Genomic DNA, 19,804 nt, shown 5'->3' with positions numbered 1-19,804 from the left:
GGGATACAATCATGATAGAGAAGGAAGAGCAAATCCTAATAGTATACATTTAGTGCTGCACTTGAAATGCCTCTTTTTTTTTGAGATACTAACTACCCTTTAAGCAAAAACTGGAAGGGCCACAGAAAATTAACACGAACAGGAAGGGGTCTAGAGAACATGACGAAGGAGGAAAAAGGTGAAGAAAATGAATGTATTTAGCCTAACACAGGCAAGATGAACTGGTGAAAGGCGATCAAACGTTTTCCACGTTCTCTGGGATCGCTCAGGACAAACGAACGGGTGGCTAAAAGAGCGCTAAGGAAAGTCAGTTAAGTGCTGGGGCATACTTCCCAAGCAGAGAAGCTGAAAAGCAAAAAGCACACTACTATTTCTTCTTCACGAGAAGCATTCACACGGGGCTAAGCACACATCTCCTGGAGACGGTCTGCCTGCTCTTCGTCTCGCCCGCCTCAGGCCAGAGCATCCTCCTTGCCAGGAACCTGTATTTCACTTAAGCGGAGGAAAGGAGAAGCACGGCCAAGGCGGCTCAGGCAGCTCAAATCAGCCGCTGGATTCAGCGGCAGACCAACCGCAGCGCTCGGCTGCGATTCCTCCCTCGCGCGCGAGGGAACAAACCTGCCTCTGCTTCGTCTTCGCTGCCGCGCGTCCTCCAGGCGCCTCCGGAGCGAGCGGCCGTGGCGGGGGGCTCCCGCCGGGCCCCTCCGCGCTCGCCCCGCCGACGCGCCCAGGGCCCCTCGGCCCAGGGGCACCGCCGGCTCCCCTGCCGCGGGGGGCCCCCTGCCCCGCGGGGACCCCAAACCCCACGGGGGCCTCTCCATACCCCAAAGGAGCTCCGCCACGGAGCCCCCCACGCCCCACGGGAGCTCCCTCACGCCCCACGGGAGCTCTCTCACGCCCCGCGGGCCCCCACGCGAGCCCCTCGTGCCCCACGGGAGCTCCCTCGCCCCACTGGCCCCCACGCGAGCCCCCCCGTGCCCCACGGAGCCCCCCACGTCCCACGGGCCCCCACGCGAGCCCCCGTGCCCCACGGAGCCCCCCACGTCCCACGGGAGCTCCCTCACGCCCCACGGAGCCCCCACGCGAGCCCCCCGCGCCCCACGGAGCCCTCCACGCCCCACCGGAGCTCCCTCACGCCCCCCGTGCCCCACGGAGCCCTCCACGCCCCACGGGAGCTCCCCCCCCGGCCGCCTCCCGCCCCGCTGCGCTCTCACCTCAGCCGGACCCTGCCGCGGCTCCCCGCGCGCTGCGCCAGGTCCCGCCAGCCCTTGCCGGGCGCTGCCCGGTCCAGCAGCTCGCTGAGCCGGCGGAGCAGCGGTTCGGCCAGGCGGCTGAGGGGAAGCGACCCCGGCGAGCTGCGCGGCGGGGCCGACATCGCCGCTCGCCCTTCGCCCGCCCGCCTCCCCAGCGGCAGCGCGCCCCGGGCTGCGCGGGGCGGTGCTCCGGCCCGGAAGGACGCGGCGGGCGCAGCCGCGCCGCCAGAGCACGCCCCGCCGCCGCCCGGCCCGGCCCGGCCCGATCCTGTCTGCAGCGGCCCGGCCCGGCCCGCCTTGGCCGTACCCGCCGCTTCCCGCGCGCGCCGCCGCCTCAGGCGGGACGGGCTGCGCCATGTCGCTGCCCCTGAGGGGCGAGACCGGCCCCGGCGGCGCCCGCGGGTTCCCGGCGATCAGAGGCGGCGGTTGCGCAGGCGCCCGGGCCTGGACCTGGGGCTTGGCTTCGTGTCGCCAGCGGGGAACCGGGGGCCAAGTCGCGGCGTGCCGGGGCGGCCGGCAGGACCCCGAGAAAGAGCAGCCTTTTGCTGTAACAGGGCAGGGGGGATAAAGGCGATGAGCGCCCACGGGTTGTCTCAGACGGGGGCCTTTCTTAAGGGAGGGACGGTTCTTTAAACCGCAGCTGGCGCCGGGGCCTCCTCGGCCATCGGTGTCCCCGGTCACCGGGCTGGCTTCGCCTTGAGAAATTCACCTCCGGTCGCCCTGCTGATCTGTCTGGAACAGGTCGCTTCTCCTGGTGACCTCTGGGTCTCAGGTTTGCTCTCTGGTTTGAAGCTCGGGTAGGCCGAAGATAACAGCTCACCCGAGAAAGCTGAAGATAGCATCTTTCTGGTCTTCCCAGTGCTTTTCTGTGTCTACGTGAAGCTGTCGGTTGTTTCTTCAAACTCATTCATCATCAGGACAGCAGTGAATTTTTGCCCAGCCGAAGCTGCTTCAGACATTGGACCTGTACTTTGTGCAAATCGTATTTTATCCAAGTTTTTGCCTTTCTTCTGTTATTAGGAAGAATGTCTGTTGATTGTTACGCTACTAACCACCAGATTGTGATCACTCTTGATTGGCTTTCTTGGAGAACGTTCTTGTCCTGGCACCTGCGTGTAATTGCTGCTGGGCCAAAAATGATTTGCCTGACTGTAGTACTCCCAAGGCATATTGCTTCTCCGTGATACTGTGACTGCGGTCTGCTGTCAGGTCACAGCAAGCCATGCCAGTCTAAAGGTTGAGACCTTTAGACTGCACATTTTTGTAGCGTGGGAGATGAGATCCCACTTGGGACAAGGAATCTCTCCGGGGCAGACGTTCCTGTGGCTGCTTTCCATCGCTGTTAACGGAGAGATGAGCATGGCCATGATCTAAGTGGAATTCTGAACCTGTTGATTTAGAAGTTGCTCACAAGGGGCTGGAAGTGTCTCAAGAAGTGAATTTTACTGTTACTTTTAATCAGCCATCAAATTTAATCAGCACTCAAATGTAACTGCCTGAATTTCTGCAGTATTTTTCCATGTAGTTGCAAGCTTGCCTTGCCCTCCTTGCGAGCAAGCTGGAAGCCCCGTGGTTGCAGTAGCACAACATGGAGACCAAACTAATAAGCAGCGTTGTTCAGTGAGTTCAACGTCTCGAGCTCTGTGCAGTGCTAGTCAGAGCTGGCTAAGTCATACCTGCCTGGAGATGCACGTCTGCTTGCAGAGCTGGTGACAGCGTAGCATCTCTCCTTGGCTTCTTTGGGGGTCCAGCATCTCTGAAAACCAAGATATTTAGTAAGTCTTAAAGAAATTGCGTTCAGTGGCTTTTTCCCTTACCATTAACCAAGAGTCTTTCTCCCAAGTTAGGTCCAAAACCAATCTCTGCATGGCAAAATGGTCTAGGTAAGACAATTAATTTGGCTTTCTGATGGCATGTCATTATCCACAGCTGCGCATGACTTGGCTCCCTAGAAAACGGGGCAGGTGCCTTTCATTTCCCTCAACCTGTAGTCATACACTTGTTGGGCATCCTCCCAAAACGTCAGGCAGTCCAGCTAAATTGTCTCAGGTTGAAGAGGGTTTAGAATCCTGGTCTATTTAGTGGTTATTTTGGCCATTAGACTATTATATAAAAGATAGATATCCCTGCTGCTATTCCTGAGAGAAGGTAGTTGTAGTTGCTGTATTTTTTGCTGATCTCACCAGTTTTATATCCCTTGGACTAGGTCCAGAAAACAGAGTTATATAGTACCTTAGTTTCTGATAAGCAGAGATTCAGTTGGACTTTCAGCAGAATAATCAAGAGTAAATTTGGCACAAAACTAGCTTCTGAGCCTTTTCTGGACCCCTCAAGTTCAGGTCAGTATGCGCAATTCTTACACGTTCTTCATGTGTGAGAGTTGGCTTCCTGGGGAAGAGAAGTGGGAATACTTTCTGATGTCAGGATTCATGTAAATATATGTTAGATGAATATTGCCTTTAAGGAATTGTTATATAGTAATTATTAAAAGTTCACGATCCACCTTTGGTTTCCTCAGCCTACTTTTTGGGGATAATTGTGCAGATTTTCTCAGTGGTAGCAGAACTTTTGTATGCTTAACTTTAAGCAAGTAAGAAATTTCAAACATGCCTAGCAAAGGAGTTGAGCATGTTCTTTAAAAAGCAACCCAGTGCTTTATTATGAAAAACTAAGGCCAGTATTTCTTCTCTATCAAGCCCACGAGGAAATTGCTGTGGACTTCTACGGAAGTAGGCTCTACCCTCTCATCACTGCCAAATCTCACTGTCGGTCTCTCTGGCTGAGATTTTCCCAGGAAGAGCCATCTGCTGCATGTAATGAAATAGTCTCTCTTAAAAGAGATACTGTTCTGTGATTAGACTCGCTATACTAAGGTTGCACCAGCAAAACAACACTGAAACTTTCAACTGGCTTCTTAGCTCTTAAACAAAATGCATAAATTAAATGTCTTTTGTTTTGCAAAACAGAATCAAACCACAGGCCTGGCCCACTTCTAGAACTTTACAAGAGAACAGTCAAGGGTAAGTGCACATGTTTATGCTTTCGGAGGTCAAATTGTTTATACTTTTAAAATTACTTGGCTGCTTGTTCCTCCTATGTGCAAATAGAATGCATGATCATAAAAGATAAAGAAATGAAAAAGCATAAGCTATTTTTTCTTAATGCACTACATGTTCATAGTGATTTATTCTGTTTATGTAACAGGAAATGTGTTTTGTTATTTGCTTCTGCTATTGTTTAGTCATTTTTACTTATCTTGATCAATTTTGTTACTGTATTGCATGTAGAATGTTTCTGAAATTACAGCTTAGATGATATTTCCACTAAGTTTCAATAAGAGAAACTGAACTGCAAAGAACATGTGAGAGCAAACTTCCTTCTTCTCTAAAAAAATATATAAATGATACTAGTTATATAGAGATACTCAATTTGTTCTTTCTAAATATGTATTATGTGGCCTAGTAGTCAAAATTCCCTCCACCCCCTCCCCCCCCCCCCCCCCAAAATCTGGTCGTTTCGTAGCATGTAGATGATTATGAAGCTAGATACACAAATTGCTTATGCTGACTGTCAGATATGACAGATGTTAAAAATAGGTTAAGACAGATCAGTGTCAAGAGTTGTGCTGTGATTGCTTATTTTAATTACTCTATATTAATCTCTTCATTAGAAGCACAGCCAGTCACTTATTCTCCTTAGGTTTAACCAATGAATCATAGCTGTGGTGATTTCTTTATACTGTAGTGCTGTTTACCATAGGCAGTGCGCTAGAGTAAGAAGTTGTCAAAAAGCCTGCAATGTCAGAAACTGAGGAACCACAGTGTCTCACAGTATATTAGTCAAGGACATATTTTCCAGACATCTGCTTTTTGAACAGCTGAAATTTCACTAATGTTTTTCTTATCTAAGCCTTGTTAATACAATAGACATACCATAATTGTTTCAAATAAGGCATTTTGCTAGTTTGATTTCTGACATTAGAGGCTTTTGACAAGTATTCTGCAGCAAATGTTGGATTTGATCACAGTGTCTTGAAGGATTCATAGAAGAATAGTATGATTGTAGTTATTTGTATTCCAGCATTAGGCATTCCAGTCAGAACTACTCAGTCAGACAGACCTACTGTGAGATACAGAAACAAATAGAAAACACAGTCATTGTAAATCCTTGTGTGCATGGGCTCTCACAACTCTTAACCCATCAAACATCAGACTCTACAGTAAACAATTGCTATGTAAATACTTACCGTGGCCCTAATGTGAATGTGGATAGAATTCACAAAGTTGTAAGTGAATTCTAGAGTTCCAGTTTTTGTTGTCTGTGAGATTTTAACTTGTCTGTTCTGTTATGGAAGAAGGCAAATGTTAAGCTTCTGAAATTTGCTGCAAAATGAAAAATCTCTGTTGATAGATGCCTTGGGTGAGGAAGTGAAAAAACGCATGTCCCAAATGCAAAACACTTGGCAGGCTGGAACAAGGAGTGCATGGAATTATGACATTTATTAGAGGAATGTTATAGAAGGCTATACAGACTCCTTACTCTTGGCAAGAAAGCCAAGACACAGATTTGAGAAATGTTTCCGGAGAGAATGTAAAGGGAACTAGTATTAACTTTGGAACATAATTGCATTTAAGTAGGAGACTTAAATATTCACCGATGAATGGATGGCAGGATATGTATTATACGTGCAGTGCCATAGTTAGTCCTTCTGGAAAGGAAATGGAAGGTTTTTCGAGTGATTAGGCTTATGACATCTTTGTGTATCTCTGCAACCCAAGAGTCAGGATCATAAAAACGTGAGCTTTCTTAACAGTGATATTTTATGTTATGGTGCATTTATTTCCTACTGCAAGTTATTTGCTATTGCAAGTTATTGTAATGACTATTTAAGTTGTTTCTCCTGCCTTTCAGTTCTTATATGCATATGCTGGAGTCATCATGACTGATGACAGTTCACTTTGTCTGTTGGATATGGCCCGTAATGCCTATTCTTGAAGAGTACAGTCATTTATTGACAAAAATGTATATAAAGCCCTGTTTCCCCGAGCACCGTAGAAATCAATAATCACAGTCACAAGCCTTCCTGCGGCCAGCATTTCAGCCCAAACTTTTCCTCTGTTCATGTGTTAGACCAAAGGGCTCTTGCATTCCTCAGTGTTTCCTGAAGTACTCATCCCTTGATCGTGCAGACTGAGAACCTGGCCAGGCTGTGGCCGGCTTCCTTTCTATCCTGCATGCTTGTGTTTTTTCTGTGTCAAACGTGGAAAAAGGAATGTGGTGCCAGCACGAGGCTGGGGCTTGGATGGAGATGGGAAGTTCTGCCTTGTCTTACAGTTTAGACATTGCTCCTTTTAGATTTGCGCTACTAGCGTTTCAGTGGTTTGGAGATTCATTTCTGCTTTCTGTTTTTTTTTTTTTTTGATTCTTTTTTTCTGTTCCGCTTTTGCTGCTTTCTCTCACTTTAATCAATATAATATTTATTAAATCCCTTTGTCCACACCAGCTAGCTCTCTGATAGGATCTGCCTGATAGATGATCATTTCCATTCACCATAAAGGATTGGTTTTGGTTATTAGTGTTTTGATTTGGGTTCTTTTCGTGTTCATCCTCAGTGAAGTCTGGTTATACCTACCATCTTTCTTTGTGGTTAAACTACATGGAAACATAATATCTCTAAAAAGGGAGGCATGAAAATGTGTATAGTATGCCCAGGCAGGTGGAGGAGCCATCGATACATGTACAGTTTAGTACAATAGTCTAGGGGATTACAATCATTTTTTCAAACGGTCAAGTCCAGGTCCCAATGTTTTGCCTATGGAGTACGGATGATAGTAGGGAACTATGCGGGAACTTTGGAAATGAGGCATCTCGGGACGCCAAGTTTCTCAGGATAAACAATGAAGCACAAGCAAAAGCTCCACTGACTTTCTAAGTGAGATCTGTCTAATGGAAAAGGGTTAACAGAGAGGACAAGCAGACTGTATTATGTATGCATCCACATCCTCCTCATATGCATGTATGTGCTCAGGAGAAAGATTATGCTTTCCATATGTTAGAGATTCTCCCCAAGCTTATTTGGAGAAGCGTAGTTCTATTTTCCTATCACAGTGATGACAGCACTGCTATCTCTTTCTACCTCTAAGCTCCTGCTTTTTTTAAAAAAAAAAAAAAAAAAAAAAGGCACTTCCCAAGACAGCATTTGATCCTGATCTGGGAGGAAGTCCCTCAACCCATGGACGCAGGTTGGGTCTGTGCTATTGCCCTAACTAGTTCCCAAAAGGATTGCCCACACAGGTACCTGGGTGATCTGAATCCCGCCTGAGGAAAGAATTTGGGACGGAGGGGTCCTGCTAAGGCTGTTATTGCCAGGCTGCCTGCAACCAGGGTGGCCTTGGCTCAGCTCTTCCTTCTTCCACAGAAGGGTGGGAGGCTCCACAGAGCCATCACCTGTTCTTGCTCATGAACAACTGCCAGAGCCTGGATCTCTGAGGCGGGTGAGGTGTATCCTATGGCTCCAAGCTGTGTGAAGATTTTGGTAAAGGGGCAAGCTACCACTGCTCTCTGCCATTTATGGTCTTTATATTTGGTAATTATTTTTAAAAAAATTAATCAGAAGCTTCTTGGAGCATTAGTTGCAGACTCTTCAGATGTGAGCAACAGTTCTAGTTGGCGTTTGTTCACTGTGGATGAAAACAGAAAAATGTTTCGGAGGTTTTACTGTTATGTAAAAATGTTTCTTTAGGCCAAGTAGAATAGTGGCAGGTCTGCACTTAGAATTTTCTCTTTGTTCATTCATGGCTATGCAGATGATGCTGGGGGAAATTTCAAAAAATGTAAATACAGCTATTGTGGGGGCATCAGAAACAGGAGTTTCTTATACCCAATTCTGTTTTTTATTTGCATAGTATTGTTTATTATTAATCATTTTGGTAGAGTGGACTGCTCCATGAAGAGGAGATTCTTGATTTTGCTGTCAAAATCAGATCTAGTATTTTGTCATATATAATATTTAAATAAAAACTATGTTTAAAAAAATACTAAATATATGAGAAAAACCTTTTTTCAAAGAAAGAACCTAAAAGTAGAAATTGAACTGCCCCTAGCCCTAGGTTGTTTTTCCATCTGAGAAGACTCTTAAGAGATTAGAGACGTCATAGAAGGCCCAGAGAAATTGAAGGGAAGAGTTTCACCATTGTCAAAGACAGTAGCATTGGCTTGGATTAGACCCTGAAAGATGCCAGTATACATTGTCAGTTTGGTACAAAAATAACCATACCATACCCTTCAGACAACACTGTTAGTTTGTTCCCCTGTCCATGTAACGTTTATCTTCTTCCAAGGCCCTACATATCATTTATAACATGCTTTCCAGGTTCTACAGTTTAGTGACACATCTTCAGTCAGTCCTTGTTTTAAAACGTTTCATCAGGTCTATCAAATTTAAAATGATCTTTGTAATAATAAGAGAAATAATAACACCCAGCAGGCCTATAAATGCTAATCTGCTCAAGTTCCCTTGTTTTACAGGATGGATTTTAATCCAGAACCTATAATGTAACTGACTTCACCATGGAAAAACTTTTACCTGTGGCCCATTTGGTGTGCGTTTATCATTCAAATCCATTTCTGTAAAACATGTATGTCTGAATAGTTTCTTTGAAGGCAGGAGAATTCTCCCCAGGGTAGAGTTAAAACATTTGGGCCCAAAACCAAGTTACTCAAAAGAGAGACTTTGGATCAAACTGGTGTTATCCAGTCACCTGCTGCCTTTCTTGTTTTGATTATAAACTGCTGATGTATGGACTAGCAGTTTGCATCTATCTTACTGTTGCTAGAAAAATAACTGTAATTCTTGGCACTTTAATTAAGTAAATATGCAAAAAAGGCAGCAAGCACTTTGAACCACGTCATTTGATTACTGTCAAGAGGAAACCTGTCTGCTTCATTTTGCAAAATGATCTTTTGACCCAGAGGTAGAGTATGTGCTGAGTCACATATTTTTATTTGATGTAATTATAGATGTAGTCATCCAAATAAATAATAACTGTGCTTGGATATACCCAAATAAATATAATTATCTGAATAATGCTTCTTCTTAGGTAATATGAAATAAATAAATAACTGAAACATTATTTACATGCAGCATTCTATTAGTAAGCAAATGTCCATTGATAATGAAAGAATAATTGAGTGGAAGTGTTACTGACTTAGGGTGGTTTAATGCGCAGCTTAAATACTCTTTCATTATATACAAAATAAAAGCACTTTGCCCGTGACATTTCATAGTTGTTCATGTGTTATTTAATTTTGCATTCAAGTTTATTTCATAAAAGTTTCGGTAGAAATTGTATGAAATTGACTTTTCTGCAAAATTTCATTATGACAGCTCGCCAATTTTTTGTCTATTCTGTCTTCCTAGAAGAAGACCTTTCATATGGTTTTAGATGATAGACTGAGAATCGTTAAACAGTTTCACTCTGGTACTCTGACATCAGCTCTCTGTGCAAGAGGGGACAAATCACACAATGTCTTAATTATTCCAGTTTTACGAACAAGGTATTAAACTTCTCTACACCTCTCTTCAGTTGGTATATTATTCTCTTATTGTACATTTGTAGGAGAAAGCTCTGCCATAGTACGAATAATAATAAAACCTTTACCTTGCAAAAAATACTTTCTATGTACACAGAAAATAGTAGGTACATTAATTTAAGTAGATCCTTTATATAAAAGTTGTTTTCCGAAATAAAGTTACAGAATTAACAAACAGAACAGACAGGTCTTTCTGTTGTTTAAATTCTCTGTTTCAGAAAGTCATTATTCATTAAGTGCCTCACAGTAGCAAAGATACAACAAAGCACATACATTTTAGGCTTAAGCAATTTCATGTTTTCTCTTTACAGTATTTGTCATCTTACGAAATGATAGAGGAAGAAAGAAAACAGCTATATAGAAATAGCAGACAGTAGAAGAGGTAAAGTGGTTTGATTTCATATTTTCAGAACTGTATAGCACAGAATTCAGATAGGCCTAGATGTATTTCTGAGAAGCTCACCTTACTCTTTGTCCATTTTGATTTCCCAATTTGTACCAGAAAACGATGACAAGAAACTTGCCTCTCAGATATCTGGTAATCATCATAGCTGAGTCGACTAATAAACATCTTTGACCTGATGCACTAAGAATGCTATGATCTTTGCATACACCTGAGAGCTGCATTTGATTTTGAAAGATACTGCTTCTCAGATGTTCTATTTCAGAGGGATATGTGTGGAACTATTTGGTGATCTCTTCTTTCTGAACAGAATGTATTTTGCAATACCTGAGTAGACAGTTGTGGTAGGATTAATATACAAATTACTGGCAAGTTTAGAGGCAGGACAAGCACATGACAGTGACAAGCACATTATTTAGGTACTTATGCATGGGTTTTTTGTTTTTTGGTTTTTTTTTTGTATTTTCAGGTATCCCAGGCCCAGTGTGAACTTGGTATAAGGAGGCCAGAATATTAGTTAACTGAAGGATATTTCTTAATATGAAACATTGGAGGATTACCAGCTTCATTCCTTCCGTGTGTTTAGCTAAGATAATCTTTCGTGTGGGCTAATGCAGCTTCTTCTTTCCCACTCCTTTGCATTGATGTGGGTGTAAAGAAAGGCATTTGTAAAAAAACGTACAGCCATATGGAGGTATTTATGCAGTCATATGGTGGGTTTTAATGTAGCTAGACAATGCTTTGGTTGTCAAAGCATGTTTACATATATTGTTTGTACTGCAGTATTATAAAAAAGTTAGGCATCGATCAGGTGCCCATTGTGCCGGGCGGCATGTGAGTACATAGAATGGTCCCTGCTCCAAAAAGCTTGTATCCTAAAGATAAGGAAAGGGACAATGCATGGATATAGAATGACAGGTCACGTGGAAGAGGGGGAGGAGCACGTGCATCTGAAAGATAGGAATAAATCCTGTTGAAAAAGGGTGTGGGCTGAGTAGGACTGCACAGAACAGAGTGATTACACGACGACTAGATATAAAACAAGAGAAAACAAACTTCAGAGAGGTAGTAAAGAGGGCACTTCTTCCATTGGCTCAGGAGGAACCGAGCCCTGCAGGAAGACTCCAATTTCCCCCTAAACGTATAAAACAAATGAGCTTCCAGTACAAATAACTTGAGTGAAAGACAAATTGCTTGCAAAGGAAAATTTTTATTTTGAAAATAACTAAATAAAGTAGAAAAGAAGAGTGATACAAGAGAGGAAAACTAATTGACACTGCATGGGTTTAACCAAATTTGTATATTTTTGTCAGTAAAAAAATTTTTTTGCCAACATTGGGATTAAGCCTACAGTTTCCACTGAAATCGGCAGAAGCAGCTTTGGGTCCAAAACCATCCCTCAAACTGCTATTTTTAAAAACAGTTAAAATGTCATTCCTTTCCTGTTAACCTTCTTTCCTGGTAGTTTTTCAAAAATATTTTAGTCTTAATTGGAATAAGTGATCAACAACTGAAAAATTCTAGATTTTATAAATAAATTTCAAATTGAAATAAGTTGACATAATAAATATGTTTACAGATCACTAAAGAAACAACATAGGAACCTTTCTTTCCAGTGCCTCACCAGTTTCCAGAGCAAGACTTCAGACAAGCAGCCAGAACACCCTTATGCGTTTGAAGTTCTCTGCTCTCGTCACCTTTTGACCAAGTGTTCAGTGCCTGGTATATTAGGAAATTGAGTTTCATTTTCAGTCTATTAGTCAATAGCTGATGATAAGTTATCACGATCTCCAATTCATCCCTCCTCAGTGAATTTCATTATGCATTTTCTATCACAAGTTTTCTTTAGGAGCTGAGAGTGTGTTATACTAACAGTTCTTTTCCCAATTTCAGTCTAAATTCAGCAATTGAAATTATGATTATATCTAATATCTTCCATTTCCTCCCCAATTTAAAAAAAATCATATCTTTTCATCTTGGGTGGAAAAAGAATATTTATTGCAGTTTTCCTCATGGAAAATAATTTTGCTTTAACTTCCATTGTTAGGTCTGGCAAAATGCACATTGATGTAATCTAACTTTCATAACAGGAAGTCTGACAGCTCTTTTTCCCTTGATGTCAAAATGCAGCTGAACTAAGATAATGATAACTGTATAGTATAATGACTTCGGTAAAGAGTATTCATGAGTTCAATCTGCATTTAAAAAAGTGTTGCCAAGGCTCTTTTCAGCTGGGAAAATTACCAGCTTTTTACATAACTGAAACCCTCCAAAAAAGAGGAAAGATGCATCTAATCTTCTGAAAAGCAAGGATGAAAGCAGATTTGAAAGAATGTAACAGGAACGTTAGATAAATACGTATTAAGAGGAGATGGGTGAATGTTGCGAGTAATTCCATGGCACTGTATGAAAATGGATGAGGAAAAGATTAATCTTTACGGTCCCATTTTTCCTGTTAAACATTCATGCTTCGTGGAGTTGAAATAGAAAAACACGGTCATAGATCTGGAAGGCTGCAGACAGTGGAATCTGATGCCTTTTTCTCCCTAGGCTCTTGTTGCAACTGTGGTCTTGATCGTTGTTCAAAAGCCCACATGAACCAAGTGTAGATTATTGGGCTAAAGTCCAGTTGGCAGGTGTCCACATTAGTAGAAACTACCACAATAGGCACTAACTGTTCTTGTCATCTTCAGCAGGGAAGCCCACAGTCTGATGGCTTTTTGAATAGACTGCTTTTCAGGCTCAAAGGTGGAAGTCTGAAGAAGTTTGCACCCCAACTTTCTGCCCTGTACCTAGTGTGTGGATAACCTGAAACCTTCCATATGTCAGCAGTACTGTATAGAGCAAGGCATTTTTTCCCCCCTCTTACTCTTCTGCTGCAGAGCATCTCCAGCCAAGCCACTGTGACCAGGCTGACTTCTACTACTTTGAAGCTGTTTTGTCTTCCTCTGTGCCTGGCAACTTCCCAGCTACTGCTCCATGCTGACAGATCCCTTTATGGCAGCTTTGACTCACTCTTCAAATCATCCTTTCCTGTTGGCCGTCACTTCCTCGTATGTTGGATCTTTGTCAATTTATTCCAAGACTAGTTTGACAAAACATGTCATGTCTTTGCTGCCATTTCACTACCTCCTCTCATACCCCCTTCTTCCCTCTGTCACAGATGCAGATTCTCATCTGCTCTCCTCTGATTCCTTCTGGATACACTCCAGAAGCCCCGTTCTGACGTGTCTTGTCTTTCAGGAATTGCTGAATCCAGTAGCCTGATAGAGGTGAGGCTGCTGCTGCTCCATGCCCCCAGGTCCCACCAGCAGTGAGAATGAGCATGTACTCCCAAAAAGCACACACATAAATACATGTATACAACACATGTACATAAATATGCATGGCTGGCACAGCCCAGCTGGCTGACACAGACCAGCACAGACAGACACACTCAGCACTCACACAAACACCACCAACGGCCTCGTCCTGTTCCCCTCTGGCCAATCAGGACCAAGGCTCGTTAGTGGGAAATACTCATACGTGCAATGTGGATCCCCCAGTGGCTGGCCTCAGACGTTCTCCCCGTCCAGTAGCTGCCCTGGATCCCTGGTCTCCCCAGCTGCTGGCACATGGACTTATGAGCCCCCGAGGCCTGCAGCCCCATGCCAGCTGCTGGAACAGACCCCCTCCCGCTCCCCATGTTGTGGATCTGCAGTAGCTGGCCTTGGCATCTAGCAGCTGCCCCAGGATCTGCAGTTGCCGCAGGATCTGCAGTCTCCCCAGCTGCTGGCACCTAAGCATGTGTGCCCCTGAGGCCTGCAGCCCCACTCAAATTGCTGGTGCAGATCCCCCTTATATACGCACACATGCATGTGTGCACATGCACAGACACACGCAACGGATCATCCCAGTAGCAGGCCTTGGACACTCAGTCTACCCAGTAACTGGCCCTTGGATCCTCTTGTCTTCAGTTTCCTCATGCGCAGACACACACATGCAAACAGGTGTCTTGGTCAACTCTGAGACCCCATGGTCTCTCCAGCAGTTGGCCTGGACCTCCTGGTCCCTCCAGTAGCCAACTGCTCCTGTTGTCTCACTCACAGAGACACATGCATGTCCAGTCCAGAGTTAGGGTTGCTTCAACAACTGGTTCCTAAGCTACTTAACCTGCTCACCAGCTAGTATGGCCTGATATTTGCCAGCAACCATGTACTTACATGCCCTCATTTACTCTAGTTGCTGAAATCACAGGCACACAAGCAGCTGTGACCCATGGTCTGACGGCGGCTGCTGGCACTCAGGCAGACAGACAGACAGACACCCTTCCCCCCCACCACACGCGAGTCCCTCACCAAGGAAAACTGTTAGAATTTTAAGGCTTGGATGCTTTTTCTTCATAGCCCGTCTTTGAGGTTTATGTAGGTCTTTCACAGGCCTTTTATGTAGGTCTTTTCACAGGTCTTTTCTTCTTCTTTACACGTTATTTTTGGATAATCTCATCCACAAACACAAATTCAGCTACCATCAACAACAACATGGACAACTCATGGATTCACTTTTTAACTGCAGAGTTACGTGCTACAGACCAAACTAAAGTCTCAGTAGATCTCTCTGATCTTTTTTTGGCTGTTGAGCTCCAAATGGCTAAAAGAGAACTTCATCTAATCCCTCACTGATCACTTTTCCCTTGCTTCCTTAGTTTCAGTGGGAAACATGCTGCCATCCTGCCTGCTACTCAATCCTGTAACCCATGCAACATCTTTGACTTTGGCCCCTCTGTGAATCCTCTTACTAAAGCTCTGCTTGTGCTTTGTTTTTTCCACAACGTCTAAACATACAGAAAAGCTTTCATAGTGACTTAAAATCTGCAGTTTTGATGACCGCAGTATTCTTCTCTGTAGTCTTGACAAAAACAATCTTAATGCATTCCTGCTAATAAGCTGTTAATGGTATTGTTGCAATCATTTCATAGTGTATTGCTTTGGTCACATCTTCTCACACAGTCACAGAATGGATAAATTTGGAAGGAGCCTCTGGAGGTCGTCTAGTCCAACCTCCCTCCTCAAAGCAGAGTCAACCACAGCAGGTTACTCTGGGCTGTGCCCAGTTGGGATTTGAGTATCTCCAAGAACGGAGACCCAGTCTCTCAAACTTCTCTCTCTCCCTGACCAGTTTCCCATCATTCCTGCATCAAAGATAAACTACTTTTCTTACTCATGGTCAGTGATCTTTAGTTAGTGGGGTTAGTGGGGTGCCTACAGCCTCTGATAAGCCGATAATGCAGGTGTCGCTGCCCATGTGGTAAAATTTCAAATGCCTTTATGGTTTCTTTAGTGCTTCTCTTCAGACCTGGAAGAAGCTCTGCACAGTCATTCAGATCCCTCGTTGATATCTTCCTTTGCAATCAGTCCTACAAATGTCAAGTGTCAAACTGCTACTATGCTAGGACTACTCTCTCTTACAACAGCTAGTATTACCTCATTTATTATTTCCTTGTATTCTCCTCATCGATCTACCTATTTGTTGTCTTGTATCAGATTGTAAAGTGTCTGGGACAGAGACCATCTTTTAACTTGTGCTTGAAAAATACTAGCACAGTGGAACACTGGTCCATGTTAGCAAGTAATACTGTAAAGAAATAGTAAGTCTAGGAAAGAGGACGTGTGTTCTGAGTCACAAAGGTGTCATGATATTTGAAATGGCTTTGTAAAATTTAGAAAACAAAAAGCTGTCAAGTTGTCAAGATGCTTTTCACGTCAACCAGCAATGCTGTATCATGAATTAGAGAGATGAGGTGGGCAATTCTGCTCTGTTCAGGTTCTAATTTAAGTCTCTCACTGTGGTCTCCTGTCACCCTCTGGTAGTGTTTTGCCATCATCATATGTTGTACGTGGTGCATTCACCTCCCCTCCTTCCCGTTCCTAGTTAATCCATGCATCTTAGGAATCACAGAATCAGAGAATCACAGAATGGCCAAGGTTGGAAGGGACCTCTGGAGATCATCTAGTCCAACCCCCCTGCTCCATCATTTGTGGAGTGTGAGATGTTGGGAATTTTTACATTTCAGATAAATACCTAAATCTCTGGCTGGTCTTTTCCCAGCTTTACACCCTGCTTTACTGTCATATGGGTCTGTGGAACACTCAAAAAGCATGTAATATGTACAGACCTAGATAAAATTAAACTTAGCTTTATAAAAATTGCTCTGAATTCCTACAGTAGTTACTAGGGAATTAGCTGCCTTTTGATCAGTTTTAGAAATGTGTTACAGGAACTATTAGCTTCTCTGTAACATTATCAAAGAATTTGCAGAACAGCCAATGCGCTGTTAAATACTTTAAGGGCTTTTCCCATAAAGAGCGTAGTGGTTTCCTTGCGTAAAGGTAACCATGTGGAAAGGTGTTTGTGTCAGGGTTTGTCCCAAGGAAATGAAAATACACCCAGCTGCCTTGTGCTGTTTACACGAGAGACAGGTTCCAAACAAGCCCATACAAGCCCCTTGCTATCTAGCCATTAAGCTTTAATCTGGCTCCTTGCTTATTTTCTTACTAAGTGACTTTGATCAGTGTCTGCAGTGGGCTGCGACACACAGCTGGCTGCTGACAGCTCCAATGTCTGCTCTGCTTGAGGCCCTGCAGAAAGCAGATAGAGCGCTACCGAGTGCTTGAAAGGGCGTCAGGAAAGGTTGCTGTGCTAGGATACTAGATGGCTTGGGATCTTGCAGCCAGGAGAGAGAGATTGAAAAGAAGGTCACAGTGGGGAAGCAGAGGGAAGGAAGAGGAGGATGAAGAGAGGTGTCTTTACAGTGCTTCATGAGATTAGCAGGGCAGCAAGGAAGTTTTTTCTGCTGTTCTTCGTGCCATACAAGTTCTGTGAATAAATATAGGACATTATTTTTCAGAGCTATTAATCTAGCATCTTTCAGGAGACCAAATTTACTTGAAACTGAGTTCTCTTACTTTATTTTTCCCTGACAAGTGAATCCCTGGACTGTTGAATAGGTCTGTGATTAGCAGGGATATGCTGTAGTAAAGAATGATCCAGAAAGCCTCTAGTAGTATACAAAGACAGAGCCCAAGGTATCTAAAACCCTAAGATTTGGAGATTTTTTAGAAAGCAAAAGTTTTTTACAAAAAAAAAAAAAAAAGAGATGGTTCCATATTTCTTCAGGTTCAGCTGATGGAAGCCTTTTGGTGTGTTTCAGTTTGTTTTACAAAAGTTCTGCATTGCAACACCATTTTAATACTGCACAACTGTTTGAAAGTAAGACTTAATATATAAATGGGAAGCGGAAGCTGACCAGCCTCATTCTATTGTTCACTCACTACAGAAATGGCAAACATCTAGCCAACATATAGTAGAATTGCTTTTAACAAAAATGGCCCCATAAAATCTAACCCCCCTAACTGATTATTCCACATATTGCTACAAAAGGATATTTGGAATTTATGTCTCTGTGCTGCCAATTCAAAAAGTAGCCTACTGTTGTGCCAGAGTGACTAACTATCCAAATAGCAGGCACTTGGTACCTGTAGAAGTAATGCACGTTTGAAAATTTACATGAGCCTGCAGATTTCTATCTGCAATTAGAAATAGCTAAATGATATGCACTCAAGCATATTTTTTACTGCTAAATGCACATGCGGATATGCTTAAGAATTTGTTTTCCTAGAAAAAATCACTCTGGACATCTACAACTGTTCCCCCTAAGTGGCTCTGTATAGATAGCAGGTTTTCTAGTTGCTGCTGATAAATGTTTGTCATTTTAAATCTTGATTTTTTTTTTAGCTCTTGCAACCACGTGTCAACTTACCATCTTTTAGAAAATAGTAAACCTGCTTTTTTGATTGTTATAAAGTTCAATTTTCTTTTATTTGCAGGTGTACAGAGCAAGATGCTGCACTTAATTGGACGTGGAAACCCTTTGGCAGCCACAATGACCCGCTGGTACAGCTTTTGTTGAACTGGGATCAGATACAAAATTCAAAAGTGGGTTGCTAACTTAAATGACAGTGTGGGAAACTTCAGAGCAAAATGAGCAGAATGAGAAATGTTTTGCACAATGCAAGAGTTGTCCCTCTGATCTGACCCTTCAAAAAGCGTGGTTTATTGCTTGCGAAGATCAGAAAACCAGAAGCATTGTCCCCATGTGAGAAACGCCACAGACATATGCCTAGCATGGAAGGCAACAGGGATGTAAAAAACACATTTAAAACCCAGGAAAATATTTCCTGCCTAAGAGATATGTCAGAGAACGGTGGTGATCTAATTCATTTTAACACAACAGTTAGCGTCACTGCTGCAGAAGCAGAGAAATACTGCAGCAGACAGGTGCATTCCAGCCTCACAAATCTGATCACTTATCACACCAACAACTGTTGCCTTAACACAGAAGACACTGTTTCTAGTCAGTCTCCTGAAGATGCCCAGACATGTGAAAAGAATGGGCTAGGTAAACCTCTAACCGTGAATACTTTGTTCAGTGAGCAGGCAAATATTCCTGTAAATAACCATTATTTTGTAAAAGAAGATTCTGAAAATTCTGACGCTCTTCTGGAGATTTATCCAAAGAAAAGTCTAAGCATAAGCAATGACTTTTCTGATGATGACCTGGAGTATTTTGAACGTTCAGATGTGCTGCCAACCCATGAAAATGAAATCTGGGAAAAGAAACTGCAGTTTTTATTAGAAAGTGATGATGAAGGTGATTTAAAACTGAGTAAGGATTGTGATGGGTGTGCTTACTTCCTCCGTGAAACGCCTTGTCTGTTTGAAGTGTCAGATAACAGTGTGCCTATGGATACCACCATTGGCTTCTGCGGTCATCACTCAAAATTCGAAGGAGTAAATGTAAGGAGAGATCCCTCTACCAGCCAGTCAACTTTGCAGTCGGAGATGACTCTCACTGTTGGACACCATCAAGATAAAGCTACCGGTTTGAAAGACAAAGAGAAATACAAACTGCCTGTTGCTTCTGCAGCCATTGAAAATGACTATCCCAGAATTGAAGAAGAAAATAATGGAAGTGGTCACTCAGCTGCAGATTTTTCAGTTGATAAATCGCAGGACATGGATAGTGTACTTGCAAAGGTGGACTCCTCTACTAGTGGTATAGGTACTTCTGTGACAAATCAGGCTTCAGAGATAATGTCAGAAGATAATACGGACAAGGACTTACCAGGTGACAGCTCATTGCAACTAGAGGAGGGGAGAAGAAATTTGTCAGAGGAAAAATCAAGGCATGCTGTCTGTACCTTAACAGAAAATCTAAGAAGAAACCTTTTAAAGTTGCTAAATCCTAAAGAGCTTTGCAGATATGTAAGTAATATAGGACAATCTTTTCAGACTGCAGCTGAGGTTGGGGAATCCAGTGCTCTGTTTCCTGGTCAGGAAGGTGTCATTTCAGCACAAATCCACGAGGAGACAGAAAGCTTGCAAATGCAGGCTGGTTTGCGTCAAACAGAAGAGGCAGATAAAGACTGTCATTGGGAGTGGAAAAGGACTTGGGGCCTGTCTGAGCAAAATCAGGTGCCAGATGAAAATGTCTCACTCAGGGTAAGTACAGTGTTTA

The 19,804-nt window shown here is 43.3% G+C and overlaps 2 protein-coding genes across 11 annotated transcripts in view; one reads left to right on the top strand and one right to left on the bottom strand.

The window, feature by feature from the left end:
• The window catches only part of LOC138064520 (mucosa-associated lymphoid tissue lymphoma translocation protein 1-like), a 46,371-nt gene extending 44,964 nt beyond the window's left edge, over positions 1-1,407 (bottom strand). For all 7 annotated transcript variants that reach the window (XM_068927446.1, XM_068927447.1, XM_068927448.1 and 4 more), the window contains exon 1: positions 1,215-1,407. In XM_068927446.1, the coding sequence (XP_068783547.1) occupies positions 1,215-1,375 (161 nt within the window). In that variant the 5' untranslated portion in view covers positions 1,376-1,407. The remainder of the gene's footprint in view (positions 1-1,214) is intronic.
• A 121-nt stretch (positions 1,408-1,528) lies between these two features.
• The window catches only part of LOC104138471 (alpha-protein kinase 2), a 59,181-nt gene continuing 40,905 nt past the window's right edge, over positions 1,529-19,804 (top strand). Inside the window, exons 1-5 of one of the 4 annotated variants that reach the window (XM_068928220.1) lie at positions 1,529-3,028; positions 3,460-3,592; positions 4,220-4,273; positions 10,157-10,227; positions 18,114-19,788. In XM_068928220.1, coding sequence (XP_068784321.1) covers positions 18,403-19,788 — 1,386 coding nt within the window. In that variant the 5' untranslated portion in view covers positions 1,529-3,028; positions 3,460-3,592; positions 4,220-4,273; positions 10,157-10,227; positions 18,114-18,402. Of the gene's footprint in view, positions 3,137-3,459; positions 3,593-4,219; positions 4,274-10,156; positions 10,228-18,113; positions 19,789-19,804 lie in introns of all 4 variants that reach the window. The other 3 variants (XM_009666074.2, XM_068928221.1, XM_009666076.2) reach the window with 3 other exon arrangements.

Source organism: Struthio camelus, chromosome Z (genome assembly GCF_040807025.1).
Source record: "Struthio camelus isolate bStrCam1 chromosome Z, bStrCam1.hap1, whole genome shotgun sequence".
NCBI classification, from domain to species: domain Eukaryota; kingdom Metazoa; phylum Chordata; class Aves; order Struthioniformes; family Struthionidae; genus Struthio; species Struthio camelus.
The sequence above is the reverse complement of the archived record's forward strand: the minus strand, read 5'-3'. Positions and strand labels throughout refer to the sequence as shown.